Here is a 24,449-nt window from a genome sequence, read left to right on the forward strand (position 1 = left end):
ATGCAGTGGTGGACACTGGACAGTAACTAAGTGCTGTATGTACTGAGGATCCGTACTGACTTTCACTTCACCTCAAGCTCAAGACACATATTGTACTTTTGATTCCGCTACATTTCTAGGAAAATTAACCACTTAAGGCCCTATTTCAAATATAATGAAAATAGCCGATCTAAGTTCACAATGTGTCGCATAATGACGCATTGTGAGCTAAAAGCAAGTGCTTTGACAGAGCAACTTTCACTTTCAGTAATTGTGCAGTGAGTAGTGGAGTAATATTTGACCAGGCGTATATACTTTGACTCAGGTACTGGGGTTGATTACTTTGTCCACCATTGGAGTGATGATTTACAAATAAGACTCATGAAAGAACCGCAAAGGACAAAGTGTGTAATGAAAAGAAATGCTTTGCTTTATGGTTGTTGCTTGGCAGAGGCCCAAAGGATACAGAATAAATAAAAGGAATTCAAAATACAAGGGCAAAACAAGACTATACGGTCATGCCATGCCAAGTGTCGTGGCAATTTTGGCAAAGTGCCCGTGACATTTGGAGATATCTTGTGTGAAAGTACTCTTGGCCGAATTGTTCTAGTACAGCAGATAAGACCAAGGGGTCACCAAAGATCATTCTCCTTGTAGCATGAAGGTGCACAGGAAGGTTTAAATATCGTTTTAGAGATATCTGTGTTGGACGGATGGACAGGCCAGTGGAAAGTCACTTTGTACATGTACTCAAGTAATGCACTTAAATACAATTTTGATGTACTTTCACATTACTTTAAGCCCCATTTTATAGTTTGACTATTCGGGGGCACAGTTGGTAGTGCTGTCGCCTCACAGCTAGAATGTCCTGGGTTCGATTCCCGTTGGGGGCGCTGGGGGCGTGCTCTCTCCCCCGCGTCATCAGTGCCCATACCTGAGGCGGGGTTGGCGAAAGGGCCTTTCTGTGTGGAGTCTGCCTGTTCTCCCCGTGTCCGCTATCCTAAATCCTGGTCTCTAAACTACCTCCACCTGGCCAGACGGGGCACCTGATAGAGGGGAAAGGAACTGGTCGGAATGTTCCTTCCACACGCTACGTCCGGCCGGGGAAACTCTCCCCTGTCAGGTGAAAAGAAGCAGCTTGGACTACTCATGCATAGAAGGAAGCATGAGGTCAGTCCGCTGCCCCCCCCCAGATTGGCTGAGGAAGTGTAGATAATTGACACTGGGTGAAAAGAATTGGTTGAAAAATCGTGGTATAAATATACTATTCAAAAATAGGCAATCAATAAGCTCACATCTTGCTTATATTTATGCTATTTTCAAAGAAAAACATTTTTTTTTAAGTTTTTTGAAAGTATTGAGTACTTGATGCCAATACTTTTATACTTTGACTTTAATACAGGCATTTTACTTGTAACATAGTGATATTGCTGCTTTTATTTAAGTAAAAAAGCTGAGGACTTTTCCCACCAGTGCGACCTACATTGGCATGGTTAGAGCACCGCTGCTGGCGGTGCTAAAAACAGCTAATCCCAGCGACTGCTGGTGTCCATCAACAAGACAAACTGTATATTGTTGCTGTCAGGCAGAAACCTCTTATCTCCATATTCTAAACTCTTTGTGTTATTTTGTAAATGAATGCCCTACGTATTCATACTACAGCGTCACACAAAAGCAACAAAGATCCACAAGCTCGAAGCGTGGCGCGAAGGGGCACGTTTTGAGCTTTTGGATCTGCTACTTTTGCTATTTTTTAATTTGAATCCTGAGAAGTAACAGTTTTGGATACATGAGGTTTCCACTTGACAGAGACAATATCCTCACTGTGCAGTAGAAACCATGGGGTCGATTATCCAGTTCCAATGCAATTCCATATAATATTACAGTTTTATGAGCTGGGGGCGTGTGGAATGTCATATAGCAATTTTGTGGCATGGTAAGAAGCGCTTTCGACACCCCGTGGATTGAGCAAAACGGCCTTGAATTAGTCATGGGAGTGTTTGAGACGTACCCAATCAACATGTCCGTACTATTCTCTTTACCAGTCAGCTGATGTCACATACGGAATGCGCACTTTGGGGATCGTGGTATTACATTTCTTCAGGCTGGCACCATAGAAGACATGACATGACTTTGTCACATTTGGGTTAATTATTCCTATTGCACTGCATGCGGTCACCTTTATGCCTCAAAATAATTTGTTTCTATTGAAAAACACCAGTAAAATTATATTTTAATTTAAATTATAATTATATTATATTTGAAATGAGTAATGAGTTGAATGCGTGCTGCGTAATGCTGTGGCCCGCGGTATATTGTCTTCGCTCGTAGCATTTTATTGAATCGGGTGTGATACAGCATATGAAAGCAAACTTCCCAAGGATTATGGAGATGTTTTTATTTTTTTTAAAGGTTGAGAAATGAAAGAATTATGGCCGTTTCTAAGAGCGCTGTTGCCATGTCTCATAGAAACAAGTAAATAGGTCTATAAAATAATCCCAAAAGAAGCGCATATAACAGGGGTCTGTAACCTATTTTAAATGAAGTGCCATGTTTTTATTTTCTAGATAGTGAGTCTGCCATATCCAGATTAATTTTAATGACACCACATTAAAATAAAAAACATATTTTGATTGTCCACAAATATAAAGTTCTTCCATCTTTTTAAATATTTTCTTGCACATTGTTATAATGATCATTATATATCCCCCTGCAGTCAGAGTTCATAGTTTTAATGAATGAATGTGATGCATTGTGAGCTGGTAGATCTGCTATTTTCAAAAGTAATCTTGGAAAAATGAAGTTTTATTTTTGGATTAGCCGTCCTTAGTTGGGCAAATGCATTCATCTGGGGGTCCTTGACATGGGAATGTGCTGTGTGAGGATCCAAATAACCACTTTAGAAACAAGAAAAGCAACCACAACTAGTACAACTACCAATATTTACAAGCAACTTTACAGAAAAAGAAGCCGCTTATAATAAACAGACATGACAACACTCCAGCAGAGTTCAGAGCCGCTCAAGTGTAAAATCAAACATTGCTTTTTGCATTTAAGAGGTGGTCAGACCCACGTCTTATCGTTATGCGCTGAGTGTTTTTAGGTCAAGGGGCTTAATAGCAAATTGCGCAAAGCGAAAATAATTAACATATGGACACTCCCACAATGCTAAAATATTCAGGAACGCCGTATGCCATATGTGTGTGCGTTCAACACGGGCCGATAAGGCTTTCATAATACGATTGGGCGCAGAGCGAGGCCAATTTATGTATTACCACATGGGTTTTAACACTTTCAAAATCGACCTACTTGTGTGTCCAAGACTGTTACTTTTCAGGAACTCTGTTCCAATGTAGCCTAGAAATCTGATCCTATTAGTATGGCCATGCCAGGCTAGATCCAATGTAGTGTTATTTAGTCACAGGCTCGCTTGTTAATACTTTTCATCGGTTAATATTTATACAAACCCACGGACACACTCAATCACTTTCATATAGCAGATCTACGCAATGCGTAGATGTAGATCTGACGGCAGAATAACTGAGATACTGCGCACACAAAGTTAATGGTTTTAAGAGTGTGAATGTAATGACAAATAAAGTCATCTTCATCTTAGACATTGAAGCCCACTCGCATTGTTGAGCAGACTAGTTATTATCTTTTTTTATCTTGCCAATCTACAGTATTCTATTCAACGCTGCTTTTGAAATCAATTTATTCAGGAATAATGGAGAGGAGCAGGGAGGGTGATTCTCCTTCAATGACCTACTTTAGTTCTTTGTAAGAGTAAATGAGCTGTTTTTTGTATGGGCCCTGCAACAAGCTGTGTGTTGTTTAGGGGTGCGGTTCATCACACTATAATCAATTGAATTGATTATGAAAAATAATTGATTTTAAAATAAAATAATTGATTATTAATCGATCCCTACAATTGTGAACATAGCAGATCAACAAGTTCACAAAGCATCACAAAGCAAAGCTTTATGAGTTTGTACATTTGCTATTTTCTCATTTGTTTTTGCAGATTATGAAATAAGAAATAGGGTTTAAGTAATCAATACATTTATTTTTATATATATTTTAACATACTTGAAAAGTATTCTCACTAAGACAATAAGTGATAGTTGCAGCCGTGTTATTTGTTGTCTGCACAGCAGCATAAGCCTTCATGTAAAACAAAGTGCTTTAATAATGTCAAGCGTAGGCCTGGGCCGCGGCTGAGCGGTCCAGGCACCTAGGCTGGTAATCCAGCCTGACAGTGTGTCGCGGGTTCGAGTCCCGAGCCCGTCGGCCTTTGCTGCATGTCTCCCCCCCCATCTCTCTTCCCTGTCCAAAAATACTGTACCCTGTCAATAAAGGCAAAAAATATATTATAATAATCTGAAGCGTATTGTGCCTGTGAAGGAGTGCATTCTGCCATTAGCACCCAGTTGAACCATCTTTTGTTTTGGTTTGGATGTTATGCAATAACCATCGAGGGAACCATGAAGTGACAGGCAGGTAGCCTGGTTAATAAACCAGACTAATATCACACGGATCCGCGGGATATTAGTCTGGGGAGGCTCAGCTTGGATTTCATTTCCAGGGAAACATTTTCTCTTTGACGCAATTGGTCAGAGCTACTGTCAGTCAAAGGTCTCAAGCATTGAATGTCACTGTACCAAAGCCCGCCCATATTGCATACCGTGTCCCTATTGGGCGCCCACATTCTCTGGTGTAGGAAATGGGCGTAAAATTGAGCCTCTCCAGACCGAAATCCGCTGGTAGGCAATTTATTTTTGCCAACGGCTGATTCGGTCTGGTTTATTAACCAGGCTAACAGGCAGGGCCATTGAATGAGGCCAATGAAGCTTTGAGCGTCAGAACTGGAGCTGACTGGATGAAATATTGATGGGAAGAGAAGCACCAGGGGAGCCTGTGTGGACAAACTTATAGAACACATTGACTTGGATTTTTAGACTAAATAACAAGATGAGAATCATACAGTACAAGCCTGTGGATTGTCCTCTGAATCTGAAATACTGCTTTTCACCAAAAATAAAATCTCTTTTTATAACTTCTCTTTTTTTGTATATTAACAACCTTTATTAACAACAATTTTATACTCTCTCTTTATAATAGCTTTTGCCTATGCCCAAAATAGAGACACCAGGTTGAAAATAGTGTTGTGTGTCGTGTGTTTTAGAAATGTTTAACCAATGAAGTATTAACAAGCATAATATGACTAAATAATACAATACTACAATTGTAATACTACATTGGATCCATTGGAAGACAGGTTCTTTAGACCATTTCCTGAAAGGGTTTCTTTAATTTGGGGTTATGTTGCGTTCACACGGGCAGATTAAACGATGCAGTCTACCTACCATTCATTGTCAATGGAAGCCAGTGACATGACGTTGCAAAGGTGGAACGATGCATGTAGCTTCTCCAAATCAACTCACAACGTGAGTAATGTCTATCCTGATGTAGGTATGTTGGATGAAAATATAATTTAACTGTCTATTGTGAACATGTAGTTCCTATCTCAGTTCTGTTTTGCTAGCAGAAGCATGTTATTTGCTCTATTACACAGCCATATCACAACTAAAACGTAATCATTATCTTATTATCTTTCTAATAATTTGTGCAGATTGGAGCAGGAAGGGGTTTGCGCTGCATATTTAACGGTGTAAAACAGCTTTTTATGATAATAATTATTTTTTGAATTTTAATTGAAAACGTGTTACAGATCCTACATCTGCTGCCTCTGCTGAACCTTGGTTGGTCATCCCCCAAGGCAATGAAACTTACAAGACTGTACACCCATTCTATAAATATTAAATACATCTTTCCGCTTCCATATTTACACAGGTGATAGCAAAACTAGCACCCCCATTCTCTCTCTCTCTCTCTCTCTCTGGGTGTGTATGTGCATGCATGCATGCGTGCGTGCGTGCGTGCGTGCGTGCGTGCGTGCGTGCATGTGTTTTGTGTGTGCGTATGTGCGCGTGCGTGTGATGTGTGATCCTAGCTATAGCTGATCATGCCGAGCTTTTTGCTTGGGGGACTTGTGCTGTTGCATCAGCAATTCTTATGCTAATGTACGCACACACACACACACACACACACACACACACACAATGGATACCTTGGGTAATTTATGGAGATGAATTTAGCAATGCGTGGAATGCTTACATTTTGTTCAGAGGGAATACATCCTTACATTTAACATCAAACGGTATTCACAACCAGTCATGGGATGAGAAGACATCTGAAGTCATATACAATATTCATATTACTTTTATTCTGTGTTAGCAGTGTCACTGCTTGTTGCATGGATTCTATCCTGTGTGTTACATCGTCGCTGTCGGGTGGAAACCATGTATGTCCAAAATCGTTGTTTTTCAGGAAATGTGTAAAACATTATAATAATAACCTGTGTGCCTTTCACAGCCCATCCCTTACGAGATTATTCAGACACAATTTACAATACATTATATTTCCTGTGCCGACACGCTGACACCAATATATTAAACAAAATAAAAAAATATCGCACAGTACATTCAAGTGTCCAAATGTCAAGCTAGAGGCTAGAATGGAGGGCAAGAGAGAGAGAGAGAGAGAGAGAGAGAGAGAGAGGAGATAGTAATCTATCTACCTACTGTATCTGTTATGGCCGCTCTACTGCCACATCCTAATTTCTTTACTGTGTTGTGAGTTTACCTGGGTGCATTTTTACACTCAGAGTATAGAGACCAGAATGTAACTCCAGGAGTACTGTTACTGTATTGTGTGTATATCATACATTAGAGATGTGTTTATCTTGGTATGATTCCAGGTAGCAGCCAACAAATTGACAAACAAGTTTCTAGTGTAACGATCATGTTTCTACCTGATGGGATTAAAAACACGACTGCTCCTATTAACTGACTCATCCGTTTACGCCATTTAAACCCTTTAGATTTAGTAAACTGGACCTGAGTTGGCTCTGTACTTGGACCGATATATCATATGCTAATTGAGACTCATTGTGTGGTTTTCATTGATATATTTTATTTTATTATTAAGTAGCCTAGCCTGGCTCATGATCATAGATCCACCCACTCACATGGATTCTTTTCTCTAGTTTCAATCGGATAATCCACTAATTTAAGTACAATAATTTGACTGAGTAATATTCCCTTGTAGTGGAGTAATATTTGTCTAGGAGTATCTGTACTTTGGTTCTCGGTTGAGTACTTCGTCCACCACTGTGTGTAGCTCTCCAACTATATACTGTCTGTATGACATCATCGCTTATTGATTAGTAGAAGTTCATATTGTGCCACTAGAGGGTGCATGTCCTTTAAACAGCCGCAGTGATAATGTCACCTATAAGAGTATTAAAAACAAACATGGAGAGAAAAACTTAGCTTTGCAAGAGAGAAAGAGAGAGAGAGAGACAGAGTGTGTGAGAGAGAGGTAGGTAGAGAGAGAGAGAGAGAGAGAGAGATACAGAGTGTGAGAGAGAGAGGTAGAGAGAGAGAGAGAGGTAGAGAGAGAGAGAGATACAGAGTGTGGGGGTGGTGGGGGGAGGGAGGGTAGTATAGTCGATAAATAATTAAAGTGTCTGTTCTCCCTGTTTGCCTGCAGTAACTCATGGGTCTTATCTCTGAAATAACAGCAGTGCTGCTACTTCCTAGCAAAGTAAATAACAAGAGGTAAACGGTTCCTGCTCTGTGCTCTACCCACACCACGCTAAAGCAAGCTAGAGAGCAGGGACTGAAATACATCAGTCCTTCTCAAACCATGTTCACGTCAAGGACCCCCAAATTAATTTGTATGTATTTTGCCGCGGACCCTCATCAGAAAATATCTTTGTGCCAGGGACCCTCATACAAGATTTGTGTATTAAAAAATGTCTTCATTGTTTTTTTAAAGTATTTTGTTGGGGACCCCCCCTGGAAACCCCTCAGGGACCCTGGGGGTCATCCATGGTCACAGCTCTGTTGGTCGCAGAACAATTTTTGTGGGTGAATTCCTACTTTTTTTTTTTATTATTATTATTTCAAAAGATTACCAAAACAAATTCAAACGTTTTGTCAAAAGAATTGTAATACTTTTAAGAAGTAGCGAAAATAGAAGCTCTACAAGCTCACAACATGTCGCGGCATCGCAATGTGTTGTGAGTGAGCTCGGCTATTTTCACTAGTTTGGATCCCGGGGAGATATCACATTTCTCTTCTGGGTCTTAAGCTAAAAAGTTTTGGAACCACTGGCCTACAAGTTATTTGGCCGAAGTTATAATATACAGGTTTATCTCTAGTCTAGGCTGTCAGAATAGAGTTGTTGTACATATTGTGCAGACAGAGTATGCAGGACTCTATTTATTTTTTGACCTACCAAAGCACTTGTTATCCAAAAAGAAAATAGCTGCACTAATGCTGTCCTGTGAACACGATATAAGGACAATATTTACAGGCGGGAGAGCTGGGCAGGTCTGCAATTTTTTTTGAAGGATTTAAGTACTTTTACTTGCTGTAAATGTAATTATTAAGCCAATACCAATAGTGTATACTTTTTGAATGAAGGCCTTCTAATTGTAACAGAGGTATTGCTATCCTTTTGGTGTACTTTAGCTGTTGAAAAATAGCAGATCTACAAGCTCATAGCGCGGCACTTGTAGATCTGCTATTTTTTTTAATCGTAAAAATGTGCCCCAAATGTTTGAATATATTCTTTTAGAGCCAACGTTTTTAACTCAAATCTTTGCTTCTTGGGGAGTCCCTGGAACAACATATTTAGAGATGGGGGTCGGCGGGCAATTTTTGGGGTCCTTGACATGAAAATGTTTGAGAACGACATAGAAACATGGGTTTTTCAGAAAACTGTCAGGATTTAGAAGACATTTGTAGGATCATCCTCATGTCTACATGGGTTAATGTATGTACTATTTATGTAACTACTTGGAGTACATCTTCCACCAGTGCAGTTGGGTAACATGATAGTGTGTATGTGTGGTATGTATTTGATCCATAGTGTGTGTGAGCTGCTGCAGTACAATAAGCAGGTACTGTAGCAGCTATAAATAACACATCCACAGTGCAGGGCTCCAGGGGACACCACCTGCAGGGATGCACGCACACACACACACACACACACACACACACACACACACGCACACACACTGCTGTAAAAAAAACAAAGGCTGTGACATAACTCTGATGACTCAACAAAAAACAGTGAAGGGCCGTATAACAGATCTGAGAGAGTGTGTGTGTGTGTGTGTGTGTGTGTGTGTGTGTGTGTGTGTGTGTGTGTGTGTGTGTGTGTGTGTGTGTGTGTGTGTGTGTGTGTGCATGCGTGCAAGTTCTGTGCGTATCATCAGTAATAACGCTTCAATCTGATTGAAAGTATTATAGTAGAGTAGTGGAGGGAAATAAAGCTTTTCTATACTGCTACACACTACTGTAAATGTGAGTGCTGTTTACACCAGTGTGCGTGCGTGCACACTGCACAAGTGCACTTGCAAGCCTGTGTGTGTCTATTAGTGAGCAGAATCCATTGATGCTGTCATTTGTCATGTGGCAGCTATCGCACAACACACACACACACACACAAACACACATACACACACACGTGCACGCACACACACACACAGAGAGAGAGAGAGAGAGAGAGAGAGATAGGTGGATCTATAGAGGAAGTGTGGTTGACCTCTATCAGAGACTATAGCTGAATGTTAACCACTCCATTACACTGTGCCACTGCTGTTAACATTACCTCATACAGATACAACCCAGAGGTGAAATGAAAAGGAAAAACAAACATAGAAAGGAGAAAAATAAACACAAACAAGTGCATGCAGGTGAGATAAACAAATAAATAAATAACACCAAGGGGTTTATAGAAACATTTTACAAAGCAAACAAGATGACAAACAAAGGTCGTAATTGAACTGCACTGTGCACAACAGAAACAAAACGGTGGGAAAATAGAACAGGCAAATGAGGAGTTTTACAGCTAACAAAATAAGTAAACATTAACAACTGTCATGGTCACAGCGTAGACTAAATAGACAAATCGCATTTTTGTGATATTGCACTTTTCATTCCAGCGTTTTTAACATTGAACGTCAACCTCATCTGATTCTCTGTTCTTTATGTAAATTGTGATCTGACAGAGTGTGAAACAACATTAATGCAGCAGGGGACTGGATGTGAGCTCAGATCAACAGATAATAATTTCTCCGTACAGTATTGAGTGAAGGCAGAACAAATACGGCATGATGAATGAGGCCCAATAAGTATTTAATGAATGACAGCCGAGGCAAGTCAAGAGAGTGAATGCTACAGGGCTGAATGGATTGACTCTTAGCTTAACTGAATGTTAGCGTTATTAAAAACACAAGCCACGCGGTCGCGTTAAACCGTGAAATACTATACATGATGGAGTGCATTTTTCACATTCTGCACTTTTAAGGACTCCCTTAAAAGTGTGCGTGCGTGCGTGCGTGATTGTGTTTAGAGTCTGCATTGCAAGCTTCCATATAACTGTACTTTGTGTACAGTTGCATTTCCATCTGTCTGCATATTCAGACATCTTTGTGAAAGCCTTATGCATTTCATTTGCTTTATTGCATGTCTTCCCCCTGGAGTTTCCAATTACCCATACCATACCCAACCCTGGCAGCAGTTAGCTCTCTGCTATAGCTTCAAACCACACACCAGAACCACATACACACAAGAAAGGAGCATATGGGGGGGGTGGGGTCCAAGATGCAACTTCAAGCTCCATCTGACACAACAACATAACCACTGGACTGCATACTGAAGTAGAGATGGGACCATATGAAAATTACAGTTCACGATTATCACAAAATGATTGAGTTTAATGATAATTATCGCGATAATCCAGATATGCTTAAAATTATTAAAATAACCACTTGCAAGTGTGCGATTTAAGATTGTAGATCTGCTTTTTTGCAATATGATTATTGTGAGCATTTATCGCGATAAATTAACTAATGATTATTGTCCCATCCATAAGTCTTATTTTATATTGTTTTATTTATATATTGTTAACTTACTAACTACTGTATTCAGTACAGTATCTCTCTGTATTTGGTTTCATCCTTATTGCGGTGCTGCTATAACAAATTAATTCCCTTCAGGTTCATTAACACACAGCCAGGTGTGAGTGGGATTGAAATGTTGTGTAAGCAAAGCTAATCGATATTTAAAAGACAGCGGTATACGTGCTGCGTGGGGGAGAAGGTGAAATCGCAGGAAAAAGGGTCACTTTGATCTCGAGTCCGCTTATGTGGTACAGTAGGTCGACGTAATGCCATCACACAAGTGTTAAAGGTGTACATACGTAGGCTACTGTATCTACGTATTGGAGGATTATTAAAATATTTAGGGTATAAATACCTCTAATTAGTAGTACCAAGGTATAATTTACCACTCTGGCTATTATCAAAGTATTTACATTATGTGTATGGAATAAACATGTAATCTTAAAAGGAATAAAACAGGTAATCATAAGGGGGAAAAGGATATGTAATCATATAATGTGCGACTAAATATTAACAGGCTTCACTAAAGCTAAAATCATGGAATTAGTCAATATTTATTGAAGTAGAGAGTATAAAGTAGTATCTTTCTCCCAGTCTTCCACACGTGTGCACGCTCGTGCATGCACGCGCACACTCTCTCTCAGGTCGCCAGGGCAGGTCGGCCTCGACTGGACTGTGCAAACAAGTGGCAGGGGAGGTACACAGGGTGCAGGGTTCACACACCACACACACACACACACACTAGTTGATCTAAGTAAGAGTACATACTGACTGGCTCATTTAATAAAGCATACACACATACTGTATAAAAAAGATGATCTCATAATGATTGGCACATTTAATTGAACACATCGACACATACACCCACACACCCAGGGGGGCAGAGTCTGGAAGAGAGGGCCAACGCAACACTTCAAAGAGGGAGGATGACCCCCTGAAGAAATGAACTCTCTATTATGATTGGACGATATTCACAAACTTGGAAATATTAAATATCTCTGGATCACATGGAATCTTCACTCCCTCAGACGGTAGAGAGGGAGTCCAGAGGTCTACTGGTGGTTTAATCGGTGACTTCTGTCGGTAACATTGATTGTATAACCATATTTGATTCATTATGATTGTAATAGGCTCAATTTATATTGTTGTAGACATAGGGACCAAACATAAATGTACATTAGTTAATAGGGCTTTGATTATTAAAACGTATAGATAATTATAACTATTTGTTGTGTATTCATTCCAGAGGTTGGCACAAGTTTATGGACATAATCATGCAAAACGAACGCGTATTGGTATTGATATCAGGTTTTCTGTCTGTACCTCCTTGGAGGTTAAAGGTGAAAGGCCAGAGGTTAAAATCTTCTCCAGTATGCAGGACTTAGCAAACAGATAAAGAAACACAATAATCACAGTGATAAAGAGTCACTGATGCAGGCATAATTTATGTGACTGTAAGCGATCATGTTTTCTTTTATCGAGTTAAACAAACATTTTACAGTGCAGTTATGGCGGTAAAGGTACATTACAGGGTGCACAATCAGGCCCCTTTTACCCCCCACTGTACGATCGCTTTAAAACGAACACATCCCCACAACTGTGAGTCTTACAAGCGTCGGCTACTGCAGTTTTCTCTCACACAAATTCAAACTATTTGAGAGTTAAGAGTTCAGCACCAAAGTGCACCACGGACCCACTTCAACTAAATTAACTAAAATGTTTATAAGAAGAATTGGCACGGCGGCCAAACAGTTCCAAGTACAAGCACTATTTAAGGGCATGATATACAGTAAGCAGGCAAAGAGAACGCACCAGGCACTATCCCGGAAGTAGCTTGATGTAGCCAAAACACTCCCGAGGCGATCCACAACAGCGGGAGGTATTAATTATTTTTAATTATAACGCGACTAGCGACCGCACCGCGACGGGCCGTCTAAAACATACTGTAATCTTTGCTTAGAATTGGACGAAATGATTTAGATCAAGAGTTATTCACGTTTTAAGATTTTCGATCACATCCGCTAAAATGGGGGGGAACTTTTTCGATGTGTTTTGATATCAATAAATCTCTGTCCTTTTATTAACTCCGTCCTTGGCAACGATTTGTAGCACCCTGAAATAATAATGCTTTGAACAGGCCCGCTTGCCTGCTGCTCGTGCCAAGAGGCAGGGCTTGCAAAGTGCGACCAAGTAAAGGACTGTGGGATCATGATCATCTGACAGCTAGAAGGAGTCCCAGAGCGCCCTGATGGACCGCCCCTGTGTCGTCCAGGCAGATAGATTATAACCATTTAAATGCATGAATGCAATTGTTAAGGATACTTAATGGTCGGAAAATAGAGATCAAACTGTCAGTGAATCATTAGAGAGAAATAATAATGAAGCGCCCCCAAGTCTTATAAAGTCGTATCAGGTAACCCCAGATGAGCCACTGGTGTTTTTAGGATGAGTCACTACAAAGCTAATCACTTAATCCTCAACCACTTCCAACCTGGCATCCCTATTTCAGGCACGTCATCATAGGCCAAAATGATGTAAAGTCCTGCTGACTTTGCACTACAGATCTACACATCTGTGTGAAACGATTAAGATGCCAGTAAACCACTGGATTCACCCATGTACAGTATATACCAGCACATTTATTGCTGTTGAATAAATAATCATATGGGGAAAGAGAGAGAGAGAGAGGGGTCAGAGAGGCTTATTGTCGGTATCTATAAGCTGAGCTCAAATAATAAATAATACAGTGGTTCTGACCGACACAAAACACAGAAAACACAAAGCATAGTACCTGATACTATATTATATTATATTATATTATATTATATTATATTATATTATATTATATTATATTATATTATATGCAGATAAAGAGTAACTGGTGGACACTGACTGACTGACGTGTGGTCTCAGAAGGAGACAGATGGATTGTTTGTTGCAGGAGGAAAGCAGGACTCTATAATGAAGCTTTGTTTCAAGCCCTGATGCTTTATTTGTTATCAGGGGAGTCCTGGTAGCTCAATGTGCCATATGGAGTGTTCACGAGTGCATGTTCTTCTGTCGACTACACTGACAGAGGCCTCAGTAATCATTTAACCCCCGAGTGTGTACTAAATGGGAGTGAAATTAACACTGAACATTTTACTGTGTTGTCTGTGTACCTGAAAAACAGACGCACGTCAATAATATTTTCCAATGTTTTGCCAAGATAATACAGTTGTTTTTGTTTCGTTTAGTTTTAGTTTGTTTTATTGCACATAAGGAGAAATCACACCTGTGTGAACTGAGCGGTGCAACTATACATTTATTGTTATAGTTACTGTACTCTACTGTGCTCTGTACTTTAATGTATTGTAGTGTACTGTGCGGGGGTCCCTGGAACATCCAGAACCCCAGGAACGTGCCCAGGGGGGAGGTCCGGTTCCGGCGAGCTGCTGCGCGTCCGAAACAGTCGAGAAATGACAGAGTTACCATGTGAGGGTCCCCGGGGGTCCGTGTGGGGGTCCCCGTAACATCCAGAGCCCCAGGAACGGCCCAGGGCTCGTACTGTAGTGTACTCTGTGCTGTACTCTACTGGACACTTTAGGTGTTGCAGCTTTCCGTGCTCGGACATACAGACATACAGACAGACACAGAGACAGACAGACACCCATAGCTGCGTATTGGAGCGGAGGCACCGCTCAAAAAACACACATAATACCTCAAGAAAAGGGACTGAAAACAAACTGAGTACATAAAAATTGGAAAGTGAAAGTAAGTAGTAGGCCCGAAATAAATACAGTGTTGAGGTTTTTTGGAGGGCCTTAAATATGTCATCATAAATACAGCAAGTTAAACAAACAAATCCATGGAACAGTGACTCAAGTGACTTGAAATTGTCTTTGGCAAAATATAATGCTAATCTGCCTTGTGGTGTGGTAGACTGGCTGCAGTTTCCTCTGCATGCTGGCAACCGTAGAGCCATAGGACAAGTAATGACACTCCTGTGAACCATAGAGACATAGGACATAAAGTAATGTCTCTCCCACAGTACGAATCATAGAGCCATGAGAGACAAGTCATTTAAATCATACATAGCGGAACAATAATCTGTCGATTATTAAATTAGACCAAGTGACTCACTGCAATTTTTCATCATTTATTGCATCGCTCTTGGGGGGTCTAATGACCTTAAATCAGAACAATAGCCCCCTGAAGACCCAAATGCTATTCTGAAAAAGTGGGTTATTCCTACAGTATAGCACTTTGTCATAATAAATCACACGTCTCTTTCCTTTGTCCTCTAGCTCCCAACCTGAAGGGACGTCCTCGAAAAAAGAAGCCATCCCTGTCTCTGCGACGAGACTCCCAGAGTCAAGGTCAGCCGGGGTCAGAGCTGAAAGGTCAGTGTCAGGGCTCCCCCGCTGCCAAGGAGGCTGGCACCACAGAGGGCAGGAGCAGTGCCAAGGTTATTATCTACCAATCTATTGACTTTGTTGTGTCACATACTCTAATTCATCCAATAACTGGAATCTGTGAGGTCAGCTGTCTGGAAAAAAGACAAAACTGCTTATGTTCAACATTTTCTGGTCTCCCTCTCTTACTCTCTGCTTTCTCCCTTACTCTCCTCTTTCTCTCTGTCCTCCCCTGAACTCCCTCCCTGTCCTGGCATCTGTCTCCTGCATGCCACCGTCCTTCAGGTTAAAGCAGGTGACAGGACAGCCATATCTAAGCCCAAAGGCAGCAACAGCAGCAGCAGCAATGGCAGCAGCAACATCAGCAGCAAGAGGACGCCGCTCCCCTCAGCGGAGGAGACAAGGGAGGGAGGGGTTGAAGGAGGTGCAGAGGATTGCAGGGCCGAGGAGCAGGCCTTCCTGGTGTCCCTCTATAAATATATGAAGGAGCGCAAGACGCCTATCGAGAGGATCCCATACCTGGGCTTCAAACAGAGTATGTTACTCCCAGTGGTGGAAATAACTAAGTACATTTTACTCGAATAACGTAACCTCTTCTCTTCGTAATTTGTGATTTTTTTGGGGTCTTTTTGCAAATGAATGCCCTAGCCCATTTTGAGCTTGTCGATCTGCTACTTTGGACATTTATTTTTAATAATTTATAAGTACAGTACTACAGTTATTTGACAGCTTTAGTTAGTCGTTACCTGATTTTGATTACCACTTAAGACATTTTATACTATTCGACTATTCCAAATTAGACGATCTACAAGCTCACATTGCATCACCTCGTTGTGAGTTTGTAGATCAGCTTTTACTTTGGAAGGCTTACTCCTAAGTATAGTTTCATGCCAATACTTTTTTACTTTTACTCAAGTAACATTGTGACTGCAGGCCAGCAGAGTATTTTGATATTGTGGCATTGCTATTTTTTACTTAAGTAAAATAATCGGATTACTTTACTTCTTCCACCACTGGATACTCCATCACACACTGAGCGGTACAGTTTTATTACACTTAATTAGAATCAATCAATGACTCAATCGATGAACATCACGCAGTGTCTAAGTAGCCATTAGATGATTAGTCCCATCTCTTTTCACTGTACTGAGTGCTATCTATTCAGCAAGTCAAGGTTCAGTAACCCCACTATGGTGTCCTTCAGCATCTCTACTACCACTGCACTGCTCCTGGACGTAACATTGTATTCAGATAGGGCTGCAACTATCCATTATTTTGTATTCAGATAGGGCTGCAACTATCCATTATTTTCTTAGCGATTATAAAATCATCAAGTGCTTTTTTGGTATATTTTTTGCTTGTAATGACTTGTCCAAAATAAATTACTGTAAATCAATTGGGTTGATTAACTATTGCAAGCATATATTCAGAGAAGAAGATGCAGTACATTTGTCCCCCCAAACAAACATAATTATGCATAGTGCAGCATACCTATACTGTACATACAGTAGTAGAGCATAGTCTATCAATCAGGTAAAAGGCTACAGATACTTGCAAGTATAAACATATTATGACACTATATGACTATATGCTACAGTATACCTTTGTGTTGCTACTTTCTGAGTATAAATTGCTGATATATATGCCTGTCTATCCTACAGTAAACCTCTGGACCATGTTTCAGGCTGCTCAGAAACTGGGAGGATATGAACTGGTGAGTTCCACACAGTGTGTCTGTGCCCGTACACTGCGTACAGTATGTACTTTTTGTTCTGCAAAAGTGATAGAGGGAAGAATTTTTGGTGTGTGTGTGTGTGTGCCCATGTCCTTCTGTGTGTACGTACAGTATGCTTGCGTGTAGATTGATACATACAAACACTGGTATCTACAGTGGCCCCAAGTAGCTTTGTTCCCGCTTTTCAGATACGTACATTTGTGTAAGTACATTTGCATGTGTGTACGTGCATTTTAAACCCTTAATGGACTTGGGGCCGATACGTTCTCATTCCAAACAACCTTGCTGAATGACTTAAATTGAAAATACTGCGTGTTCTCTCCTCTTTAAACTGATTACTGCTCTTCCCCGTGGGGTACGAGGGATCAATTTGCAGAGCGAACACCACATACCCCCCCCCCTCCCCTTCTCCCAGATGAATCGCATTACTTTGATTTATTCCAAATTCAGACCAACACTTTTGTTTGCGTCGTGGCTGCGATGCACGTCGAGGGACAGCAGTGCACACATCCTTCATGAGGCTTTTCATAAAACATTATCTTCATGTTTATGTATTTGAATGTAAATTTCACTCTGCTGGACGGGGCTGAATTGGAAATAAGTGCGACCCTAATGCAGACACTGTTATTCATATAGAGCCCGACTCCGGTCGGTACATAAATTTGTGTTGCTAATGCGGTGCTGGTGTTTGTCGTCGTTCTGGGAGAGTAACGAGGAAACGGCTTTGGCTGGTCAATGGAAATGAACACATTATGTCTTTTCACTCGTTCTCCATCGTTGTCATTTTGTTATGGTTACATTGACTGCTTTTATATCGTTGCTGTCAGGCAGAAACCTCTCATCTCCATAGGAGATATCAAGGGTATCTGATCTGCAAGCTCCAAACGCCACTCAAAGCGATGCATTTTGAGCTTGTCGATCTGCTACTTTTGCCATTTTTTTATTTGAATCATAAAAAGTAACAGTTTTGGACATATGACCCACCATAGACAATATTTATACCTATTAATATCTCTAATATACCATACAAATCCCAAGCAGCAATCCCAAGTACAGAGGGCCAAGCAAGCTATTCCTAATGCATGTGCATTAATAGCCATTTACTCTTATTTGACCATTATTACTCCTTTACTTTTTCTGCATCTGTCGTGCGTTTCATAACTGCCATGACAACAGAATTTCCCCCCATGCGATCAATGAAGGTGTTTTTATCTATTTGTGTACACCCTGGAGTTAAGCCCTATGTTATACTGTATGCTCTTCCATCGATCCCTAGATCACCGCCAGGAGACAGTGGAAGAATGTCTATGATGAGCTGGGAGGAAATCCAGGCAGCACCAGCGCAGCCACATGCACCCGCAGACACTATGAAAGGTATACTATAGTGTGTGTGTGTGTGTGTGTGTGTGTGTGTGTGTGTGTGTGTGTGTGTGTGTGTGTGTGTGTGTGTGTGTGTGTGTGTGTGTGTGTGTGTGTGCGTGTGCGTGTGTGCGTGCGTGCATGCCATTGTGTGTGTGTATTTGTGTTTGTTGTGGGTCATGGATCACTGGTTACATCCAAAGACCCTCAAGCAGAAAGAAAACATATATTCTCCTCTCATTGTTTGGCAAACAGTGCAATGTGACCTTTTAGAAATCACACATTTGTGTGTGCGTGTGCAATTGCGTGTGTGTGCATGCGTACAAGTGCATGCATGCCTGTTTTTAATATCTTGAAGTCCTCAATCTATGTTATCCTCCATCAATACAAAATATGTGCAACAATGAATGGAATAGTGTTTTACCAGAGAACTGTGGATATCATGCACTTAGGTGCATGCATGCGTACGTGCGTGAGTGTGCCCAGACATCGTAAAATGTCTAATTAATTATACAAGTTTTCCAGGCAAATGGTGCAATTCATTGTGCCTAGTTGCATAGTGTTGATTAGATGTGCAGTATTCTGTATTGCGCTGCTCTGAAGACTATGAATATTGTACACTGTGACATGGCATGGCAACAACTGTAATGCTTATCCCTCTCAATTGAGAGTTATACTGCGCCACATGGTCTAAATGCTGTTTCAGAGGCCTCACCGTCTTGTTGCCAGCACAACACTGTGATATTAACCACTTTCAAGCTGTCGCCCCTATTTTGGGATGCCAGAGTTTTATGTTAAATATATGCTAAAAGTATTGTTTTGTTTATTTACAGTAGATTGCATAAAAACCTGAATCATGCAGTACTATACATTCATGTCGGTTAAAAACAATTGAGGAAAAAAACACAATAAATTCCAGCACTTATTTCCATTGTGGTCCCCTCGACCACAAATGAATGTGGTGCCTCGGTTTTATGAAAGAGCTTTTCTAGTTCTTCATTTCCCTTGCCTCTCCTTACTTAACCAAACCCTTGAAAATCCCTTAAAGGGTATATTCCAGTGCCTTAAAAAGTTAAACTTGACCTTTTATAATGTTCTGTTAAGGTTTAGTCAATCCCTTAGGGGAAACAGAGCCTCTGAAACCCCTTAAAATAGACTTGGCTACTTAAATACCCCACAGTCCAACAACTTGCAGCATGTTTTCTATTTGGAAGCAATGCCCCTGGTTGTTGTTGGAGATTTCATTCTGAAACAGTTCATAAAAGCAGAACTGGTAACCATCGCCGTTATGAAAGAGCATTTACACAAAGCCACTTTGAATCATTATGATTAGCAGCAGATGCTTACATAACCACAGTAAAAAGCTGGAGTGTTACTTTAGCTGTGAAAATGTGACTCCTGTATATGAGCTGGTTTTGTACAGAGTTAAATTAACGTGCCAGATCTTTTGTATAGCATTTCGTTTAGTGGAAAAGTTAAAGTTATAACATAATGGCATCAAAATATAGTCTACTTACAGAACCAAAGTATATACAGTATATATTTGTTTTTAACAAAAGCGTGTTAAAAATACTATTTTAAGTTCACAATACAACACATCACAAAATGTTGTCAGCTTGTCAGCTACGAGAATAGCTGAAATAGCACTAATATGGATAATATAATATTAAATACAGTAACTGTACTGGACTCTAAGATGTAGTGTAAAGGAATATAAGTAATCAACGTATCATTTTCAAATGAGAGCAGCACCATATCAAATAGATTGGATAATTTACATCAGATGATGTGTAACAAATACAAAAGCAAGGAAATGCTATTATTTCTGATGATTTACAGCGCTCAGTGATTGTGTAGCACTTATTAAAGCGATAAATGTTGTTGGTAGCCTCATTTACTGAAATGTTTAATTCAACTAGAGCAGCTAATTTAAATTGAGTAATGACCTTGCTGCTGTCCTACACCTGTATCTTACATGAACAACTGCATTGCTCTTGTAATTATAAAGGGTCACAAAGATCAATATTTGAGGTACTGTAGGTTAGCTTGTTAGCGTGGCTTATTTAACATTGCTGTGCCTACCGAATCTCAATTATTTCACTGGCTTCAGAATTGAAATTAAGGGGGATTGACACACACACACACACACACACACACACACACACACACACACACACACACACACACACACACACACACACACACACACACACACACACACACACACACACACACACACACATGAATAACCTTGAAAGAGGCAGTGGCACTTTCCTCTCTCTCCTAGTATCTCACACAGTAGCACCTCACCATCTCTCTCATCTCTGTCTCATCTCTCTCTCGTCCCTGTCTCTCTGTCTTGTACAAGCTCATTATGCAGTGTGTATAACATGGCCAGTATAGGCATCATGTGGTTAACCATTTCCAACCTGGCATCCCTATTTTGGCCAGGTCACAAATAACTTTCTCGAAAATAACATATCTACAAGCTCCCAGCACATACATCTATTTTCTATAAACTGTTTTTGTACGACAAAGTATTTAGAGCTTAAGTGGTTACTGGTATTAGATACAGACGGAAATGTTAGGTATAATAAATATTCCATGTTCAAATATTAATATGCCGACTTCTCTGCTCCCTCCAAGAAGAACCCATTATGTTATTGCCTGTGTGAGGCACCTTGACGCATAATGATCTTCACCTGTGTGACAGAGCATTGAGGATAGAAAAAGCACGCAACTTAATTTGACATAATACGTGTCAATACGTCTATAGTATAATCTAAAGGACATTATTAAAAACTCTGTATTTCAGGTGATTCTGTAATGGTTACCTCACTTTTAAAATGTCTCCTTCCCTGCAGCATACCCAATCTAATAAAGTAACATGTAAGGTGTAAGCTAACCTTCCAGTGTTCTTCTCACTTGGACTGCGGACTGACATACCGGTAGTCATTTGAGCAGTAATGTGAACATTTCATGGCCCATGAGGTTTGCAAACCTGCATTCAACTGTATAATTAAAAAATCTTGGCAGCAATGATGACATGGGCACCTTTTCTGAATGATCCAGCAATGTCTTGCTGTTTTTTCTTATAGATAGTCTTGTCCGTCAGCTTCGATAGTCCGATATAAAAATTACCTTGTATATATTTATATTTTAATTTAATTCTTATCCCACGATTTTGTAACACATTTTCTCTGTGTCAATTATCTAATGTGATCCTGGGCTCTACACACCCTCCGCCAACCTGGTGAGAGCAACAGACCGTTATGCATGAGTGTCCAAGTCGCTCCTTTACACCTGACAGGGGGGAGTTTCCCTGGTTGGACATAGCACGTGGAAGGAACACGTTATTCCAACCAGTTCCTTTCCCCTCCATCAGGCATCCTGGCTGGCCAGGGAGAGGCAGTTTAGAGACTAGGATTACTGCATGTTTTTTACATGGAGAGAACATGCAAACTCCACACAGAAAGACCGTTTCACAATCCCCGCCTCGGGTATGGGCACTGATGAAGCGGAGGAGAGGACACGCCGCCAGCGCCCACAGCGTCCCGAGCGGGAATCGAACCCAGGACCTTCTAGCCGTGCCCCCCCCCCCCCCCCTTGTTGTTGTAGTCATGAATAAAATAGGTCCAGGAACTCGCTGGGAGAAACATACAGTAATATAGTAAACAGTACTAGAAATGGATAACTGCCACTGCCGCTCTGCACTCACTATACTTTGCAGTAGCTAGTGGGTTTCAACGTTTCAAAAACACTGTCAAAATATAAGAATCCCTTTTGCGTCAATGCTTTGCATGTGCAGACGGGTCTATAAATTATGAAATTGTTGCTGTGGACAGTGGAGAAGAAGGACTTTGAGAAAGCCTTCACTAGGGAGATGACATCATGGAGACTGTGCCTAAACGCAAGCGCAGCATTGACTGACGGCAGACACTGATGCTTTGATGCTGCTGCTGCATGCATTCACCTGCACTAATGCAAGCTGCTGTTGCATACTGTACAGTCAGTGGTTTCATTTTGTATTCATGCGAGAACAATGGCTTCTATTTCAGAGTGAGTAGACAGAATGGTGCCATTTTATAATGAGCATTGGTGAGGACCAATTATGTGAAGATAGGTTGAAAATGGGTGAAGTGCTCCTTTAAGTACTGTACCTGAGTAAATGTACTTGGTTACTTTCCACCACTGTAGTTACGTACAGTAAGCAAGACTTGAACATAGCCACCAACCGTCAGGAGTGGGGGAATGCTTGACACACATTCTTTTGTACTAACTAGTATTGAAAAGATTTTAGAAAAACGAGAGGGTGGGAGACATATTAAGACCGCCAGGATTAATTAATCTATTTATCGCGCATTGCCAAGGTTTTTCCCCTTTCAACCCTTATTTTGAGGAGCCAAATATCCGTAACCGGATGTTAAGTTGACGTAATGCTGTGTGTGGTGTCTTCACCGGTTGTTGTTCTCTCGCTCGGTGCAGAAAAAACCCGACTGCAAGTCTCACTGTCTGCTGTCGGCTGCTGTCGGCCGTTGAAAAACCTAGTTTTCACCAGAAACGACATTCATTGCGTCGATTTGGAGATACAGGCCATTGAAAGCAGCACATAGAGTGCAAGTGGATGTGCTCGCATCTTCAAAACTGTCACACACACACACACACTGCACTGGGTTAAGCTCGACAAATCCACCCTTACCGACAGACTGCGCGTGCGTGCGTGCGTGCGTGCGTGCGTGCTTGCGTGCGTCAGCTTCTCATTCCTCCTGAGGGCTTAATAATAAGTGTTTATCCCTGATGGCCCTCAGCGGTATAGGCTGCTGGGAACAGTGGAAAAGTACCTGGCTGAAGCGGCCTGCATTTAACCGATATTAAAAACTAACAACCAACACAACCTGACAATGTTAAACTGTTAAATATCAGGCCCTTAACATTTCATCTTTATGATTTCCTGCTTGGCAGCTACACAGTAAAATCCTCACTGTTAAATTCATCCATTTGTGTACACTCTCAGAGTTACTGTGTTGCGGAATATACTGCAACAGCCCTTCACTTCACACACCCTTACAGGTGCATTTTGTGCCAGAGACCCTCATACAGGATTTGTGTTGTTAAAATTGGTTCAAACACTATATTTGTTTATTATATTTTCCACAAGCTCACAAGGCATCGTGATCGATGTAAGCTTGGAGATCGGTTACTTTCAAATACAGTAGCTAATGATGTATATACAGTAATGTATGGTTAAAGTGGTTATACTGATTCTGCTGGGGACCCCCTGGGACCCTGTCAAGGACCCCACTTTGAGAACCACTGGTGTAGGCTACACTGTACAGTATGTAGAGTGATTTGAGTATATAAGACAATCTGGGTTGAGAATCCACTATAATCAGTTGGATAATAACACTGATGAGCACAGAGATAGCGGCACCTCTTAATTTCCCTTGTGGCTTCTATTTTTACCCAACAGCATGGCTTTGCAGTGATTATCGGACTACATGTTAACACGGGGTATCTTCCTGTTGTTGCCTTTCAAGCTAATTTGATACCACTGCTAATCCCTGGTTGTTATCCTATTGATATCTCCTCTGGTTAAATGTCACACAAGAGAACGAGGGATGGACAGAGAGATTATGTGACAAAAGCAGCAATGTTACAAAATCATAATAAACGGTGGCATCAGGGCCCACTTGAAAACCTCAAAAGCATTCGCGGCCCACCCATCTGACCACTTAACTTGCCGTGTAAACTCCTTTACCCAAAAGGTTACAAGTTTTATATTGTAATCAGCAAAATAAGTCAGTGTTTTTAATGACACCTGACTTTTTTAACCTGTGATCATGCTGAAGGCTGAATAAACATGAACAAGTTCACTTATAGCGTCCCTATATCTGGGGTGAACAATCGGCGAAGACAGCGAAGCTACAAGCTGTAGATCTTCTAT

At 40.8% G+C, this 24,449-nt stretch overlaps 1 protein-coding gene across 1 annotated transcript in view; it reads left to right on the forward strand.

Annotated features, from left to right (window-relative positions):
- Positions 1 to 24,449, forward strand: part of arid5b (AT-rich interaction domain 5B) — a 143,059-nt gene that overhangs the window by 93,470 nt on the left and 25,140 nt on the right. The window contains exons 5-8 of the mRNA XM_083787540.1: positions 15,304 to 15,464; positions 15,697 to 15,946; positions 17,073 to 17,125; positions 18,423 to 18,520. Coding sequence (XP_083643666.1) covers positions 15,304 to 15,464; positions 15,697 to 15,946; positions 17,073 to 17,125; positions 18,423 to 18,520 — 562 coding nt within the window. The remainder of the gene's footprint in view (positions 1 to 15,303; positions 15,465 to 15,696; positions 15,947 to 17,072; positions 17,126 to 18,422; positions 18,521 to 24,449) is intronic.

Source organism: Protomyctophum parallelum (genome assembly GCF_964188405.1).
Source record: "Protomyctophum parallelum genome assembly, chromosome: 17".
Classification (NCBI taxonomy): Eukaryota; Metazoa; Chordata; class Actinopteri; order Myctophiformes; family Myctophidae; genus Protomyctophum; species Protomyctophum parallelum.